The 19,767-nt window shown below is 36.4% G+C and overlaps 1 protein-coding gene across 6 annotated transcripts in view; it reads right to left on the bottom strand.

The window, feature by feature from the left end:
- The window catches only part of TRPC4 (transient receptor potential cation channel subfamily C member 4), a 205,142-nt gene that overhangs the window by 102,322 nt on the left and 83,053 nt on the right, over nt 1-19,767 (bottom strand). For all 6 annotated transcript variants that reach the window (XM_041766325.1, XM_041766324.1, XM_041766323.1 and 3 more), the window contains exon 3: nt 12,494-13,012. In XM_041766325.1, the coding sequence (XP_041622259.1) occupies nt 12,494-13,012 (519 nt within the window). The remainder of the gene's footprint in view (nt 1-12,493; nt 13,013-19,767) is intronic.

Consider the following 19,767-nt stretch of genomic DNA (forward strand, 5'->3'; position numbering starts at 1 on the left):
GTGGCCTTAGGACAGTCAGACTTCTTTACATGGCATGTCACAGGTTTCCCCCAAAGCCTAGATGAAAGCTGCAAGATGACTGACGAGTAAGCCTTGGGAGCTATAAAAAGTCATTTCTGTTGCATTCCATTGGTCAGGCAGACTCTGACTCAAGAAAAGGATAACCAGACGGCACCTCAATTTGCAGCCATTTATCTACCACGTCAAGCTTTTGGATTGGATAGCACAATCAAGGATGACTCCCGATTTTTAACATGACTAAATGGGAGGGCCTCCTACTTGACAAATGTGACAGAGGAAGGACCAGGCTTAAAGAGACAGATAATGAATTCATCTTTGGATAATAAGCGTTTGAGAAAAGAATATAGGTTTTATTTATTTATTTATTTATTTTTTTTATTTTATCTATTTATTCATGAGACACACAAAGAGAGAGGCAGAGACACAGGCAGAGGGAGAAGCAGGCCCCACGCAGGGAGTCCGATGCGGGATTAAATCCCAGGACCCCAGGATCACACCCTGAGTTGAAGGCAGACGCTCACCACTGAGCCACCAAGGCGCCCCTTGATTTATATATCTAAATCACAATTAAATAACACTAGGTTTTATAAAATCCATGTTCTTTGGGACCTATTATTTATCTTTTTTCTGTCATCTACACTTCTACTGCACCCCTAACTTGTGATCCTTATTTGGCACTCCTTTGCTCCAAGCAGAGGACTTACTCTGGACTTACGCTGGACTGAACGGTGGATTCAGTGATAATCAAGTCAGACAAGATGATACCATGTAGACAGGGGAAGGAGACAGATGAAAGATAATTAAACACATAAATAAATAAAGTGATTTTTGTTAAGGTCCAAGAAGACAACAGCATTGTGGTATGAAAGGAAAAACTAAGGGTGGAGGAAGAGGATAGTAATTAGATTGGGTGTTCTGGAAGTCTTCACAGAGAAGGTGATGATATGAGCGGAGACATGATAAAGAAGCCATCCACACACACCAGGCAGAGGGAGAGGCTGGAAGGAGGCCACGGGGTGGCAATGAGGACAGAGGACAATGAAGGCCCTCTCCTTGTTCCTGCCACCTTTTTTGCCTCCATGATCTGCACACAGTGTTTCTTCCTGTAATGCCTTTTTCTAACATCTTTGCTTAGATGACTCCCAGTTTTCCACTCAAACTCAATTATGGCACTTTCTTCTCCAGGAAGGGTTAGGTGAAGTTTGGAACCACTTCCCAGGGCTTCAGGAAAGGCAGCTCCGCCATAGCTTCTGTGGCTCGCACCGTGAGAGCTGTTCACTTGTTTGCTATTCCTAATAATCTGATAGTCATCTGAAGGCGAGACTTTTGTCCTTGATTTGGGTATCAACAGTGAGTAGCAAATACTAAGGGCTCTCTTCAACAAGTGAGTGAGGACTAAATAAAGAAAGAGGAAAAGGAGGGAAAGAGGGACAAAAATGAGGCAAACATCAGGAGTGTCCTTATAGAAGGAGGTAGTATATAAAAATGCTACTGGGATCTGGCTACAGTGATATTTTTAGATCATAGCATTTTCTGCATGGCTAAGTATGTCAGTGCATACACACACATGGATTTTATTTTATTATCCAAACAAGAGTAAAATTCCAGATTCTAAGAAGCTTCTAGAAGAAATCTAAACTTGGCCCAGGGCTTGCTGTCATCTCATTTTGCTGCCATTGGTATTTGGTACAGAAGAGACACTCTGTAAGCATTTGTAGAATTAATTAAACCTGGAGAGAGAAAGAGCATCTCTTGGCCAGAGCCCCCAACTCCCTCCACTAGATTCTTTGCGTGTTTACTGCCAACAAGATTTCCAGCTTCTTCCCGGCTCCAGCAGGTAAAGAGGAGAAAGTGGCAAAAGATTTTCCAGGTGGCATGTCCCAGATGTACCTGGCAAAAATCACTGAGCTTGGAGAATGCCATGGAGAAAAATAATAGTGTCAGTCATTTAAAACTGAAGCAGTATTGTGGCAAACAAACAAACAAACAAACAAACAAGTTTTTTTACAAACATGCAGGGAACTGACAACTTGGGTAGCTTGAGTCCAGATGAAGGTAAAAGGAAAATCATGGAGGAAGAAAGCCTTAGTTTTTTTCTGTGGCTGCTCGGAGGACAAGCGCCACTGTGTGCTTCTAAAGCTGAAGTGAAGAGGGAAACAGAATGGGACTCAAAACAAAAAAACATAATTCTACATGATTGTCTTACCAGTTCCGTGTTACCTAGAAGCAATCTGTGCTTTAGAATCTCTCTCTCTCTCTCTCTCACACACACACACACACACACACACACACAAAATCACAAATCACCAAATTATAACACAGGCATTAAAAATCCCAGAGAGTTTTACTGTATGTTTTTGGTTTCCAAGAATTCAAACAAAAAATAACCTCTATCTGGAAAAACTGTGACTATGCCTCATATGGTCAAAGGAAAATGAGGGGAAGGATAAGCCAAAAAGTTTCCTCTCTGATATGTAATTTATAAGGGATCTTGAGCAAGAGTTTATATCTCAAAACCATCAAACATTTCTAGTGAACAGTGTTTCTGTTTTATTAATTTCCAAAACAATCCATTGGGTTTTTATATTTCATTAATAATGTGAATTGGGGGGATCCCTGGGTGGCTCAGTAGTTTAGCGCCTGCCTTTGGCCCAGGGCGCCATCCTGGAGTCCTGGGATCGAGTCCCACGTCGGGCTCCCGGCATGGAGCCTGCTTCTCCCTCCTCCTTTGTCTCTGCCTCTCTCTCACTCTATGTCTATCATAAATAAATAAATAAATAAATAAATAAATAAATAAACAAACAAACAAATAAATCTTTTAAAAAAATGTGAATTGAGATAAAGTTTTGAATGGGTAATATCAAAAACTGGTAATTCTTCATTTTGCTTAGTGATGAGACAGAGAAAATATAAGATATTAAATAATGACCTAGGGGCACCTGGGTAGTTCAGCTGGTTAATTGTCTGCCTTCGGCTTGGGTCATGATCCTAGGGTCCTGGGATCGAGTCCCACATTGGGTTCCCTGCTCTGTGGGGAGCCTGCCTCTACCTCTGCACCCACCCTGTCTCTCATAAATAAATACATAAAATATTTAAAATAAATAAATAAATGAGGAAAAATAACCCTCAAATGTAAATGTGAATTTTATGCAAAGAAATGGTTCTTCATCATTGATAAACTAAATGATCACATCTGAATGAGGGAAGATAGATGATCTTATTTGCTATTCTTGCTTGTCAATCATCATGCAGACACAGAAACCAGTTCCATATAGGAAAGAAATTTATTTGAGGACTGAGAGAAGGTGTCCAATACACAGTATTGGATTTTTCAAAAATATCATTAATGTCTTTAGCTTATATCTGTGGCAAATGAAAGCTACACTGGAAAGTGTCACTAATCCTGCAGGTATATGCGTTTTTGTCTGGTGAATAGAATAGCATACCTCTTTGAAAATCAGTGGCTTAACCCTTTCCTTTTTGTACTTATTTAAGATAGTATCAAATACAATCTACGTTTTGTATCTAATCTAAAGTTAAGACTAGTTATTTTATGTTTTATAAAACATTAACTTATCACTTTCTAATGAATGCTGTTTAAAAGGATTAATTTATACAAGATTTTGGACATATACAATTTCACATTTAATTGTGGCATAAAACCCAATCATTTCCAGAGACAAATCAGGAGAAAGTGGTTTCATTTCAGTTAATTAGTTGTAAAAGAAAAAGCAACAATGAACTCATGGGGATTTGAGTTCCAAGCTCTAAAAACCCAGTGTTAAATTAAATGCCTAATGACCTGTCATAATTCTGTCAGCCAGGCTGACAAATCCTGAACAGGCACTTGCCTCATCCATGACACAGAAGCAGGTCCAGAAATGTTTGGTTTCTAGTGGGGGGCTGGGCTGAGGCATTAGGGAGCTTGTGATCCACGCTGTCTCTGCCTAGGAACAGCAGGTGCATACACACATCTGGAGGATGGAGAGGCCAAGGCCCAGAAATCAGTCAGTGAGTGTGGCCCAGAGGACAGTGGGAGAGAAAAGTAAGCTAGAGGAATGCTGTTTTCTCTCATTTTTACACGTTTCATAATTACCTCTATCACTCAGTGTAGCCTCATATATTCACATGCTATTGTATACCTAGAATTTTGTTATGAGTGCTGCTGTGGTACCCGATTCCAAGGTGTAACAGGATAGAGGTATCAATGCATAAAATATATTTAAAAATACAAGTCAGAAGAACAAATTCAAATGAAGTGTGCAGTATACAATACGAGTTACTTTTGACAGCCTACAATGGAAGCATTAGAATTTGGACAACCTTAGGGGTTGGAATAAAACTTCTACATTATACATTTTTGACAAAAGTGTATGTTTTAATACAAATGGCTCAGAGCACTGACTCTACCAATAGACTGGAAGAAGGATAAACTTATCTTTGATATTCAAAAGTGTAATGCAACCCATGAAGGCTTAGATCAATATTCATTACAAATATTAAAATGCTTAGGGATGAAGCCAACTTTTTTTGCTGCATCGTATACAACAGAATGGAGTGTGTGTGTGTGTGTGTGTGTGTGTGTGTGTGTGTAGCATTTTCCTGTATGTGTTTAGTCTTTCATCGTGGGGGTCTAAGAGGGGATAAACAAAAACAGTGACAGTAACAGCAGTAATTAATAATGACAGCTCTCTTTCATGGGTAAATATGCCAGGAAGAATGCTAAGCTCCAGAACTGCATTATCTTGAAAAACAAAACAAAATATGAAAAAAAAAAAAATTGGTGGTACTGTAGGTCTTGGACTAGAGGAAGTAAGACCAAAGGCAAGGAGTTCAGTTGGAAAAACAAAACACGAACAGAAATAAAAAGCAAAGTCAACATGTGCAATAAAGCTGCCATAACAAGAGAAAGCAACAATTAATTTGGACTTGGGAATAGGTTGAGAGAAGGCTTCCCAGAGACAGTGGTATTTGAGAAGAGATCTGAAGGACATAAATGTTTTTAAAACAGTTCAAAACAGAAAAGAGAGAAAAAGGAGAGGAATGTGCTAAATAATATTAAACTGAATTCAAATAAGGCAAACGCATTATCAGCTTTACTTATATAAATGAGTCTTATTTAAAGTTCTTTCAGCAGAAAGATCTCAGTTATGGAAGGGAATACTGTATGCAGTACCTTCTCTCATTTTTCTCCCTAACATAGTCTCTTTGCCACTCTTCTTTAATAGTTCTTTGATATCCATGAGATAGTCTCTATAATATGAGATACTTTTCCCTCCAAATTACCCATACTTTGATGTGGAATTTACCAGGCACAAGAAAATTATGAAAGGTACATTTTAGACACCCCAGATTTGAACAAGAGTAAGAGAGGAGGAAAACACTAGATTAAAGAAAATCAATAGTCAGTAATAACAATTGATAATCATTGGTCAGCTTCTCTGCCAAGTGCGTAGCAAAAGCAGAGCTTTGCGTGGCTGAAGACCAGCCATCAAAATCTACTCCATCTTGAAGGAGAAAGCCATTATTTGCCATTGCCACCCCAAGGTTCTGATACAATAGCCGGGAAGCAACATTATCATTAATTTCTCTATTATTTATTTTTAATTTAAAAAATTTATTTTTTGGTGGAGGTGGGTGGCGGTGCACCCACGACGGTTGGTAGTTTCCAAATGAAAAAATGCACGCACAGAATGCTATTTTTCCTCAATTACTACCACAAGCACAAGGTGGCATATGACTGAATCTCCAGAAGGAGCATCCCATGTAGAGTTCAGGTAGATAAAGAACATGAGTAGTATGTTTTATTCACTTTTAATATGAAATTCATCTAGTAGCAAGTTCAAATTTAAAGTTATTGATAGCTTCTTTTCAAATAAAATTTGAATTAAAATATTCTTGTCATGATAAACTTATCAATAATGAGTTTACAAAAAAAAAAAAAATAAAAAAAAAAAAAAATAATGAGTTTACAGAAAACAAAACTTATGAAACAGAGATAAGTTTAACCCTAGGCAGTTTTAAGAATACAAATCTCCTTTGTTTCTGCTCCATTTATTATTTAACTGTTCCTCCCATTGTCCAATGTTCTTTTGATGCCTTCACCCTCACCTCTCCTCCTTCTCTCCCCTCCCAGGGATTCCCTGGTTGTATTAGGGCTATATTCTCTGGTTCCTCTATCCTCAAATCTACCCCCTAGGTCTCCTTTCTGACAGTAGGTTTGGTTCTTAATTCCACATCAAGAGGTTTCAAATAAATAAAAAAACATAAAACCATAAATCTTGAGAAGTTTAAAGAGCTTTGATTCTAGAATATTTGGAATCAACTGAGTTCACCATGCTGTGGGATGGCATTTGATTGACAGCAATCTCATCACATTTCTCTCATTGCTCCATGACAAGAGAAACAAAAGATAAGAAAGGTATGAATAGTGGGCTGTTCAAATGTTAATTTTTCTCCTGCCTCTTTAACAACTCCATTAATTCATTTATAAGAACCCAGATTAGTGGGGGATCCCTGGGTGGCTCAGCAGTTTAGTGCCTGCCTTCTTCCCTGGAGTCCAGGGATCCAGTCCCACATCAGGCTCCCTGCATGAAGCCAGCTTCTCCCTCTGCCTGTGTCTCTGCCTCTCTCTCTGTGTGTGTGTCTCTCATGAATAAATAAATAAAATCTTAAAAAAAAAAAAAAAAAAAGAACCTAGATTAGTATCAAAGTTTAAAATTAATGTTGCAAAGCTGTTGATACACCTTCACAATAGGGAAAATTAAACTGAAAAAGATATGCTGTTGACCATGTAGAGATTGGGTTTTGTTTTTGTTTTTTTTACCTTAATTTGGAGAGCCATAAAAAGACCGAATGCTTTCACACAAAATAATATATTTCACTGCTTTCTAATATTATTTAAGAGTTAGTTTTCTTTAATGTGGACTAGTTCACAATGTGGTCGATCATGTGTAACAAACCCGGTAAGGTCTTGGCTGTGAAAATATTTAAGGAATGCATCAAGCTCTCCAAATATATGCACTGATCTTGCAAATATTAGGCAAGAATAATGACTGCACGTAAGTGATTTTAACTGCCATTAACTCTGTACCTGCCAATATTACATCAGGAACCAAGGGACAAATTACTTGCTGAAGATATGTCTTCAATCATGCCTCACCCTTATCTAATACACAGGAAGAGGATCAGTCTCAAGGGGGTGGGTGTTTGGTTCTGTTTTTTATCCAGCTTCCTTTGGCACTATTCATTTTGACAAGTAACACTGGAATGGGGTGCTGGCTCCTAGCCCTGTGAAGGGGGCTTTCTCTGCTCTCTTAGAATGAGGCTAGACATTACTCTTTGAAGAAAAGTAAATAAATAAAAGTGGGTAAAGAAAGAAAAGAAAAGGAAACACTACATTCTTTGAAGAAGGCAAGTGCTTTATCACAATGCAAAAGTTTTTAAAAGAAGTTAATGTTGAAATGCATGGCTTAATTATAAGAAGCTGAGTCATGAAATAAACTCACAGGTTCAACTGAACTAGGCTACCCCATCTACATCAGATTTACCACATGTTCACCAGGATGGCATCTAGGTGGAGGCAGTGATGTACGACGGTTCCAGGATGTTCTATAGTTAAGATCTAGATTTGCACCCAGGCCCCATCATTCAACAATGCAACACTGCACATCATTCAACACTCAAATTCCTCACAGGAAAAAAAAAATCATACTTTACAGGTCTGTTTGGAGGCTTAAGTATAATAAACCATGCTAACTGTAAAAGGTGAAATAAAATAGAGTCATTTATGTCAAGAGGATGTAAAAGGGAGCTGGGAGGCCATTAAAGAGGTAGGCCTTATGCATGTCCTCACTGGGGGAGAACCTTTAACTTTTGAACTGGGCCAAAGCGCAAATATTCCACGGATTCTGCAAGTTCAGGTAAACCTGCAACTTGCTGTAGTGATGGACTTCTGCCTAATGATGGCCATAGCAACCAATTATGTTTGGTCAAGATCAGTTTTCTAATCTTAGGCCATCAACACCTATCAAAATTCTTTGTAAACAACATATACAAGTATTCCAATTTGTCGTTAAAAAGCCCTAACTTGGGGATCCCTGGGTGGCTCAGCGGTTTGGCACCTGCCTTTGGCCCAGGGCGCCATCCTGGAGTCCTGGGATCGAGTAACGCGTCGGGCTCCCTGCATGGGGCCTGCTTCTCTCTCTTCTTCTCTCTCTCTCTCTCTCTATATATATATATCATAAATTAAAATAAATCTTTAAATAAATAAATAAATAAATAAATAGCCCTGACTTCTGTTCCCTAGGACACAATTTGGGTTGTTACTCAAATTTGCGTTCCCTGGATTGTAATTCTGAGACTTCAAATAAATCCTTTTATTTATTTCAGTTCTGCCTCTTTTTTCAGTTGACACAAATTAACCCAGTTCCTAACATATATCAACTTGAATTGCTAGCTACTAGACTATGTTTATCCTTCCAGTATATGATCAATACAACTATAACATCATTAGTCCAGTATTAATAGAAACAATAAAATCCTTCTGTTTATGCCTATAAAAATAACCATGAAATGTAATTAACGCAGGCCTTTCTTTTTGTATGATATTACAGAAGTACCAGAACAAGCCTGCAATCAAGTCCCCACAACATGAACTGTTTTAATATTTGAATTCTTAAGAAGACTGTTATTAGGCAATTAGCCTAAACCATGCAATTTAATCAGACAAAGAAACATACAGGGAATCTTCTAGAATTGAGAGATTCTGCAACTTCATTCAAGTGCATTCATATTGAACACCTATCTTTCAGTACTGAAGTATGACTGGTAAATATGACAGATATATTCCTGATACTCATACTGGGAGGAGAAGAGCAAAATATAACAATATAATATAAAACAGAATGTGCAGAATAAAAGCATTTATCCCAGAGACTGTATAGAGAGGGACTGCTTCATGGAATTTCCCTGTGGGAGGGGGGGCATGAGATAAGTTTGAAAGAGTAAGTAGGACTTAGCCATGTGAAAATCAGTAAGAAAGCATTCTAAAAAATAAAAGAGACAGACCAAAGAGAAACCCCAAACATTTTTAAACTAAAAACTGAGAAATCTTGTAGTAAAAAGATACAAGGCAAGATATTTACGTTAAGAGTTTCATTTAAGACACACGATCTGAGACACCGGGGTGGCTCAGTGGTTGACTGTCTGCCTTTAGCTCAGGGCATGATTCCCAGAGCCCTGGGATCGAGTCCTACTTTGGGCTCCCTGTAGGGAGCCTGCTCCTCCGTCTGCCTGTGTGTCTGCCTCTGTCTCTGTGTCTCTCATAAATAAATAAATAAAATCTTAAAAAAAAAATAAGACACATAGCCTTACTAGTAAATCTTATATCAAATATTCTAAAGTCAATAATTTCTGAATAATTTAGAACTATGTTTTTGTAAAACATGACCTATGATTTCAAAGAATTTCTATGAAAGTAAAACCTTATTCCTGATTTTATAATTTGTCATCCAGTGTTACTTTGCTTTGGAAAAACTGTGTAACCCAAGGGAAATGTGCTCTTCAATACTGAATGAAAGATATTCTAGAACAACTCTGTTAAGAATTTTGTTTGCAGGGGCAGCCCCGGTGGCACAGCGGTTTAGCGCTGCCTGCAGCCCAGGACGTGATCCTGGAGACCCTAGATCAAGTCCCGTGTCAGGCTCTCTGCATGGAGCCTGCTTCTCTCTCTGCCTGTGTCTCTGCCTCTCTCTCTCTCTCTGCATCTCTATGAATAAATAAATAAAATCTTTAAAAAAAAATTTGTTTTCATTTTCTTCTCCATTATTATCTCAGAAGATAAAAAGAGAAAATGCAAATGCAGTGTCTTTTAAAAAATGTACCTTTTAAAAAAAAATGTACCTTTTAAAAGATACTACTAATTCTTATTTTCTTGTTATGTGTTATGTGTTTTTAGCCACCCTTCACCCTGCTGTATCATTAAGGTTGAGCAGCCTCCAATTCCACAGCTTCATATTAGCAAAAGGTACAAGCATTTTGAAAGAAGTCTTAGAAATGATCAAATACTTCCTATAGCTTTGCTTCTGACACTTTTAAGGACTCAATTTGTGGCTTTTTGTTGAATAGGCTTTGAAGTTAAGCATGCTTTGTATATTCCTGAACTATACAAAAAAACCTAAGCAAAGAAGAAAACGTTTAGTAGGAATGAACACTTTTAGTGGTTCAGAAGCAAAACTGAGAACAATACAGATTTAATATTTTATGGTCTCCCTGTTAATAGACAGTAAGCTCTTCAGGGCAGAGCCACTCCACCATGAAGTTCTAAGTGCCCTGATCATTGCCTGGCATGGGTTTGATAAGATATATGTTCAAAGAGTTAATGAATGAAGAAATGAATGAATGAATGAATGAATGAATGAAACATATAAAAATGATTTGTGGGTAAAAATATAAGCATGTGTTAATATGTAGGAAATTCGTACTACAATGTTTTGTTTTGGACAACATTTTGACAAGAATTTGGCAGCTTCATTTGATTAAATGCCATTGTAGAATTCCATTTGGAGAGTATGGTAAAAGACTCAATGAGTATTTTCTTCCAGTGCTTTCACAAAAGTCACTGTGGCCAAAAACAAAGTTAAATCAATTATGACATCAGGGCCAAAATCGGGGTCGGCATGAAATAGGGCTAAGTTGGTTCACTAACTGCAGAGGGAACAAAATGCAACAGGTGAGCGCAGCCAGTTGCTGCTACTGTGTTCTTTCATTATGTGGATTTCACCTCCTGGGAATTTCATCTTACTCATCATCCACAGGATAACATCGATCCTGTACAGATATATCAGAGGAGAAGACCTTTGTAATTATAGGGTCAACCCCTTAAATCCCTCTCCCCAAAGAAAATGGGAGAAAGAAAAGCATAATACTGGGTTAATAATAGATATTTGAGAAGAAGTAGCTCAAATTCTGAGGCCACATCAATAGCTTACCTCATTTATCAGGTTTGGGTTTTTTTAGATTTTTTATTTTTAAGTAACCTCTACACCTAACATGGGTGTAGAACTCACAATCTGAGGTCAGGAGTCACATGCTCCATGGATCAAGCCATCCAGGTGCCCCTCATTTTATCATTTTTAATACATTCTATTACTTTTAAGTGTCATTTAGTACTTAACAATCTCTAATAAAGTGAAGTTCTTCATTAGTTTCTTATAGTTATATATTAAAGTTATTCCAGTTCCGTTAAGATAGCAGGTCCCTGAGCCCTAAACACAAGAATTTAAAAAAAAAAAAAGTTGATACTGTTGACATGGCTCAAATGAGCATGTGTAATCTGGTATCAAAGGGAATATATACGAAAGAATATGCTTCCTTCATTATTAGGGGAAAAGATCATTTCAACTAGTTTCAGGCTCCCATGGAAACTGGCCAAAGAACTACAGGAAAAACTTGAAGTAAATTCAGGCATCTCAAACCTTAAATATTTAGTAAGTAGCAATAGACAAAGCAGCCAAGGCTAATGTGGAATAATCAGGGCTGACTTCAAAAGAAATTGAATACATTTTTTTATTCAGAAGTTTCTTTATCTTTTTCATCTTACATTATGCAGTTTTCTCCAACTGTTTTTCTAGAACAGATAATTACTATAATTCAAGAGTGAACACAGAACCAATATTTTCTGAAGATGGAAGTAAACAGACTTTTGAGAACTCACAACTCAGTGATGCAGACAAAAGCAATTATGCTAGGTGACAAATATGACAGATCTGAGTTTTCTGTACTTAATATTCAAATCCAACAGAAATTTCATGAGAAATTTATAACTCTTCTGCAATTAACTTTTTAAATTTCTTATTCCTGACCAATCAAGAGACTAAGCCAGATGTCAGAGAAGTTTTAGTATTTTCATCTGCTGTTGGACTAAAGGCTTTTTTCTTTATTAACAACTTCTAATAATGTATTTTATTAACATAAGGACTTATAATTTACTAAGAGCCTTCACACACATCCACATATTTTATACTTCCTACAAATCTTTGAGGACTATATTTTATATGCATAAATATATTCAATAAAATATTATGAATATTAAGTCTATTGAGCAGATGAGAAAACCAAATCGCAAGGAGATTACTGAAAAGTAGCAAGGCTTATAAATGGCAGAACCAGAACTTTTAGTGTGGGGATTTAAAATTCATTAGTTTTTTTCATTATATCACATTAAATGTGCACACTTAAACACATATGCCAAACGCCATCACCAGTTTTTTTTTTCCATCACCAGTTTTTATGCCATTTCTTGCTGTTTTTCAACGTATTTCATAATTATTAATCTAGCAAACAATAAATATCATCCACTTACAGTTAAGCAGAAAATGTTCTAAATCCCAAACTTAATTATAGAGTACCAGCTTAGGTCACTGTGATTAAATCCTAAATCCTTCTGACAGAAAGGTCTGGCAACACTCACCTCTTTTTGACGGTACTTTATGGCCAATTTGAGTCTTGCGAGATCATTTCCACTTTGTTCTTCTATGAGACTACTGTCATCTCTGTAATTGAGAATGATTTCCAGTTCTCTGGAACTCCTTGTCTGATCCAGTAGGTCCTTAGCAAACTGTTTGCACTGTCGGGACAGCTCCTCATATTCCGACTTGAATTCGTTTTCTACTTTACTCAGTTCCTGAAGCTCCCAACTTAGCTGAAAGGCTGTGAGAAAAGGGTCTTCACTTGATAGTGCAATGAGCGAGGGGCTGGCCAAGGCCTTGTAGATGTTGAGTCTGGAGCGTGAGTGGCGGAGGCTGTCCACGTCCGAGCTGGACACGCATTCCACACAGTTACAGCGAACCTCATGGGGTCTGGGCACAGAGACTCCTTTCTGAACTAAAAGCTTTATTATCTCGTAATTATTTGTATGGGCTGCCAAAATGATTGGTGTAATGTCTGGAGTGAATTCAGAAAACTGCTTATCAAGGAGTATGGGAGGCACCTAAAAAAAAGAAGAAAGCAGAGGTGATGAATATTTATTCATTTGCTCAAGCCTGTGAATTTCAAACAGCACGCTATAGGAACGCTGAACAAAGTTCATAAATCTTTTGCCAGGCTTTTTTGGCAGGAGAGAGATGGCTTTCTTTTTTTCTGCCAAAAGATAAGAGAAAATTAGTGAAAAAAAAACCTTTCTAATATAATTACACATTATTCTTATTATAATTTGTTTAATCTGAATCTTGATATTTTATGACATCTTAAAATAGTGGCTATGGGAAGTCTTTACTTGATAAAAGACTTTCTTGCTCCCAATTTATTTTCTGTCAATCTTTCCGTTTTTTCCCCAGAGGTGTGGACTACTTAAATAATCAATACAGTGAGTAATAATTAATGATTTGTTTTAAACCCAAGTTTTTCCTCTGTAATAAAGTCTTAGTTCTTCAATCGTTTGTTTGTTCGTATGTTTGTTGGTTGGTTTTATCTTCTGCATTCCTAAAACCAAGTCTATGATTAAAGGTCGTAGCAGAACATAAGAAGCCTAGCCTCATGCTTTCTGTTTTCATCTATCACTCTATAGTGTATTTTCCAGATGACAACATATGCTCCATCACCATTTTATCAGATATCAACAAATGGTTCCCAGTGAATCAGATCACTGGCATGTTATGGACAATTTCCTTTCGGTTTTACTTTAGGACTGGTAATGATGGTAATGATGAAAATGTTATAATAAGCACTATTTAGTCAACATCTGTTAGGTACTTTAGCCCTCACTATTATTCACGTTTTATAGATGTGCTCCTTCAGTGCTTAAGTGGAAGAGTTACTGTTTGCACCCAGGTCCACCTGACTGACACCCGAGCCTGTATGCATTACACATCCCACTGCTTTACAAGTTTTGGTTTAATAGTTCTTCCTGCTGGCACAAAGAGGCATCTGTGAAAATAAATGCTGTATAAGAATAAGGTAAAAAAGCATGACAGAAAAAAGGATGACACATATACTGCATAAGACATACTGTAAAATATAATGGAAACCATAAAAGGATCAAAAGCAAAGCAACTATGTGGAGAAAAACAGAACTCATAGGAAATTTTAATTATACTACTTTTAAGTAGGGGTATAATCTTTGCATGAGAATAATTAAGCCTATATGCTTCTAATTTATTTGGCCATTTAGAATATTAATGAGATGCAGTTATCATTTAAAAAGTTATTTAATGGACACCTGGGTGGCTCAGTGGTTTAGCACTTGCCTTTGGCTCAGGGCATGATCCTGGAGTCCCAGGATCAAGTCCCACGTTGGGCTCCCTGCGTGGACCCTGCTTCTCCCTCTGCCTGTATCTCTGCCTCAATCTGTGTCTCTCATGAATAAATAAATAAAATCTTTTTTAAAAAAAGGCTATTTAAAATATATGCATCAGTTGATGAAGATAACACTCTGTTCAAGCAGGGTCAATACTTCATTACTTTTTAAGTAATTAACTTTAATTTTAAATATTACATTAATTGAAAATTTAACTATGTATTACAAAGAGAAAAATCATTAATTGAAATGAATATCAAATAATATTTAACTATATTTCAAGTTTTTTCTATGGCAGACAGGAAGAAAAACAACGTAAGTAAATAAGTCACTATGTTAAATGTATATTTAAGTGATAAATGCAACTTGAAGGGGCTTTCTGGATTCAATAGAATTTCACTCTAGGTTTCTATAGTTTTTAAAAGTTATCAATAATTTTGAATTTATTAACCATCAAATGCAACTTTGAAGAATATTTCAGCAAGACCTTATGAAAAATAAGTATAATATAGCCATGTTAAAAAGCATTCATATTTCAGAAAAATGCCAGTGTCATAGTTTTAGAGAGAGGTTGTAAAATAACTGATAAAACATGTAAGAATATACCCAGAATATTCTGTTTGAGTTGTAAGATTCAATAAATCATTGTGAATTTTTAATTTTTTAAATATATGGACATCCTTAATTTTACCTTTTACAAGGAATTTATTTTAGAAAATTTTTGAATAAAGCAGTTCTATAAGATCACGACATAGTAACTTATTAGTCAATAAATACTTTTAAAATTTTGTAATTTAAATTCCACAATACAGGGATCCCTGGGTGGCGCAGCGGTATGGCGCCTGCCTTTGGTCCAGGGCGCGATCCTGGAGACCCGGGATCGAATCCCACGTCGGGCTCCCGGTGCATGGAGCCTGCTTCTCCCTCTGCCTATGTCTCTGCCTCTCTCTCTCTCTGTGACTATCATAAATAGATAAAAATTTAAAAAATTAAAAAATAAATTCCACAATACATTATGTACTGTCTTCACCATTAATTGCTTGATACCCAGCTGTCAGGGAACACTAGACACTGGGGACTGTTTGGCCTTAGGTGTCCTTCACACAGGATTCTGCAGGGCCTCTGATCAGCCAGCTAGGCAGGCACACATCAGTGTTTATATACATGTCCTAGAGGACAGCCTCTGGGGTTTCTCCTGGAATGGGAGAAACCCTCATTCCATGAAGAAAAATAAAAATAGTAATAAAACAAAAACGCCTTTAAAAAATTGCCTGGTTAAAAAAAAAAAAATTGCCTGGTATTGAGTACTAATTATATGCCTACTCCAATGATTACATGGTGTTTGAAAATTGGAGGCTATCTTACTCTATCATCACTTCTACATTTACTAGTTTGTAGTCCTCTGAATGAAAAATATGCCCTCTTCTCCTTTTTATTACTATTACTATGGACCTATGGATTCTTCCTTTATTGTAATATATAGTAGTTAACTGCAATAATCATTCACTTTGAACTTAATGAGGTATACATTCATTAAAATGCACAAATGTTAACGTGAAGCTTGATGTATTTTTAAAACATCTATGCACCTGTGCGACACAAAACAGAATAATCCAGAAGAGTGCCTGCACCCCAGAAACCTTCTTCATGTCACCTCCCAGTTGTTATATTTTGTAATCACAAACCTAAACACTATTGCCATAGATCACTTTCACACACACTTGTTCACTTTATATAAGTTAATCATAAAGTATGTGCTTTTTACGTCTAGCTTTCTTTGGATAATGTTAGCTCTTGAAATACACTAATATTGTTAGTAGCAATCTTTTTTGTAATTTCAATTCTGCATAATATTTTGATTTATGAATATAGCTCAACTTTTTACATATTCCCTTGTTGATCACCTTTTTGTGATTTCCAGTTTCCATTTGTGACCAAGAATATTGCTTCTATGTACATTTTTGTCCATGTCAGCTAATATGCATCTAAGAATGCAATTTCTGGGTCAAATAGTTTTAAGTAGTTATAGCAATTTTCACAACTATCACAAATTGTACTTGGTATTGCCAATTATCTACCTATTGGTCTATATATCTACCTATTTGTTTATGACATTCATTATGTCAAGAAATCATTTTGAATTTTTTTATTTATTATTATCAAGGATGAGTGTTGAATTTGCCTAAGGCCTTTTCCACTTCTATGGAGATAATTATATAATTGTTCCCCTTACTCCTAAAAAATATGGCAAATTCGATTAGTGACTTTCTTTTTTTTTTAAGATTTATTTATTTATTTATTCATAGAGACACAGAGAGAGAGAGAGAGAGAGAGGCAGAGACACAGGCAGAGGGAGAAGCAGGCTCCATGCGGGGAGCCTGATGTGGGACTCCATCCCGGGTCTACAGGATCACACCCTGGACTGAAGGTGGCGCTAAACCCCTGAGCTATCCGGGCTGCCCAATGACTTTCTTTAATATTGAAACATTCTGGATTCCCTGAAATAAATCTTCCTTGGTCCAATGTGTAATATTTTTAGTATGACTAATACTTTCATTTAGATTTTTCATATCAATGTTCATACATGATATTGATTTATAATCTTTTCTATGATGTCTTCATCAAATTTCAGTATAAATACTGTTTTTGCTTCATAAAAAGCATATGGACTCCCTCTTCCTTTAGAATACAGAAAGATGTGCCACCCAGATCTTTCTGCAAGAGAGGATTTATGGCCTACCTGTAAAGAATGTAGTCCATTAAGCCTCCAGCTAGCCATCCCTTAGGGTTCTTCCTCAAGTTTGGAGCCCAGGACAATGTCTAAACAAGTAGGCTAACAAGGGCCAGCTATTTCTATACAACTTGGAACACCTCTAGTAGATTATTTTTTTCTGAGTTCTCCTTTACACTGGCAGGGATTTTTGTCAGTTTTGCATCATGGTCTAATGGATTCCACTTCTCAATCCTGGGCCCTTCCCTTTACTTTCAAAATGTCATTTTCCAATGAATATTTTTTAAAGATTTATTTATTTTATTTGAGGGGAAGGTGGCATGGAGGGAGAGGGAATCTTTAGCAGACTCCACTTTGGAGCTGGGGCTCGAACTCATGACCAGTGAGGAAACCAAGAATCAGATGCTTAACCAACTGCACCGCCCAGGCACAATAAATCTTCTACAATCATCTCATTTGTCTATTTCTTGAAGAATCCAAAATGTGATTTATCCATTTTCCATTCAATGTGAGGAAAATATAGGTATCACTGAAATTATTTGATCTTTCAAATTTCAAAACTATCCTATGAAACCCATCAGTGCCTGCTATTCTTTTATGAGATAGTTATTCAATAGCTTTTCCTACTTACTGCATCATAATTAGCTTGGATTTTCAATAAATAATGGGGTCAATGAGTATAAACTGCATTTCCTGGGAAGTTATTTAATTCCTTTGGGTTCATTTAGAAAAGAAAGTTTTAGGTATGCAAGGACTCAGGACATGCTATGCTCACAATGTCCTTCCTGAGAAGTCTACTGTGGGACAAGGTTATGGGGAACTGAGGAAAGGATAAATGGTGGGGTTTAAATGTATATAATAGTTAATAAAAAATCAATTCAAAGTTGGAAAATGAAAATTTTTAAATGTTCTAAAAAGGAAAAAAGAATGAGAGAGAGAAAGAGAGAGAGATTGAGAGAAAGGAGGATGTGGAGCAAAAGGCTCTTAACCAGCCGATAGAACAGAAGCCTTAGTAAAGCAAAAGGAAGGCACAAAGGGTTTATAAAAGATATTAATATAAAATACAAACTATTCTAAATAATGACAAAGGTTATTGAAGACCTTCAATTCTTCCCTTTTACTATCACAAAGATAAATTTTCCAAAATATTAATCGCTTGGACAATTCCTTTTCTTAAAATACAACCATGGCTTATAACTACTTTAATAATTCACTTATACATCAATCAACGAATACTTATTGACTCTGTTGTCTGGACCTGCATTAGACTCTGAGCAATTAAGAAAAATGAAGCTGAAACAGTCCACATCTTCAAACAGATGACTGCCATACTTGACACATTCCCAAATCCATCAACTAACTGAATCAAATGTTTACTAACTTACTATAAATCCAGCACCATAATAGGTACCATGTGAAATACACAGAAAAAATAAGAAATAACACACATTTGCAACATCATATCAGATTTAATAGTTCAAAAATGTCTATCTTAGTGGCAAAGAGATATTTTTATATTTAGGTAGAATATCACACTCCAGACTTTATATGCCTCAGATTGATGTTGAATCTCTTCAAGGTGAAGATTTTGAATAAATTTGAGAAAAGGAGTCCATTTACAAGTTAATAGATTCTTTGTGTATTCATCACTTTTATGTGGCATGAAATGATTCCATTAATAATGTAACTAATGTTATGGCAAGGTTGACAAAGAAGCATTGAACAAATATTCATTCATAAAGCTCTGAAGAAAAGCCAGAGCAACTGTCCAGTTCTGCAATAAAAACATTTACTTAGTTTTAGGATCCTCTTTTAATTGCATGTTCTATTCTGTTGTAGATTACTGGGTGAAGTATGTCATTCAACCACTTAAATTCATATTTTATTTTATTTTATTTTATTTTATTTTATTTTATTTTATTTTATTTTTTATATTTTTATTTATTTATGATAGTCACACAGTGAGAGAGAAAGAGAGAGGCAGAGACATAGGCAGAGGGAGAAGCAGGCTCCATGTACCGGGAGCCCGACGTGGGATTCGACCCCGGGTCTCTAGGATCGCGCCCTGGGCCAAAGGCAGGCGCCAAACCGCTGCGCCACCCAGGGAATCCCCTTAAATTCATATTTTTAAAAATGGTACGCATGTGTGTTGTTTATTAGTATACATTTTTGTGCATGTATGTTTGCCTGGATATAATACTTTTTTGTCTGTAGATTTTACTTCAGCTGAAAGTCAAGCATGGTGTGATTTTCATCTGCAGTGTTATTATGCTCATGATATTCACATCTCTCCTTAAATATGCCAAATGGCAAATTTTAAAAAAAATGAAAAAAACTATATTTTGATAAAGATCATTTTTTGGTAATAGCTACCAAGTACCTATAGTGACCTATTTGTTTATTTTAATGTTGGGACATACGCTCTTCACCTGTAACACTGGAACCACAAAAGGAAAGGGAGATTTGTATGTTGAAGATACTGAATAAAGCAAAGGAGAGAGATTGAGATGGAAAATAGATTAGTTTGAAAATAAAGTGTGAGAAGGGGGAGCACACCCATTTTTTCCTATTCTAAGGAAATGTTGGGTCTGTACACTGAGAGGGCTCATCAGTTCTTTGGTTGAAACAATGACATACAATTAGATACATCCTGCTGATATCCCAGACTTCCAAGTTTAAAAAAAAAAAAAAAAAGAGGAAAGTGTGAAATCATCAGATT

Source organism: Vulpes lagopus, chromosome 8, assembly GCF_018345385.1.
Source record: "Vulpes lagopus strain Blue_001 chromosome 8, ASM1834538v1, whole genome shotgun sequence".
NCBI lineage: Eukaryota > Metazoa > Chordata > Mammalia > Carnivora > Canidae > Vulpes > Vulpes lagopus.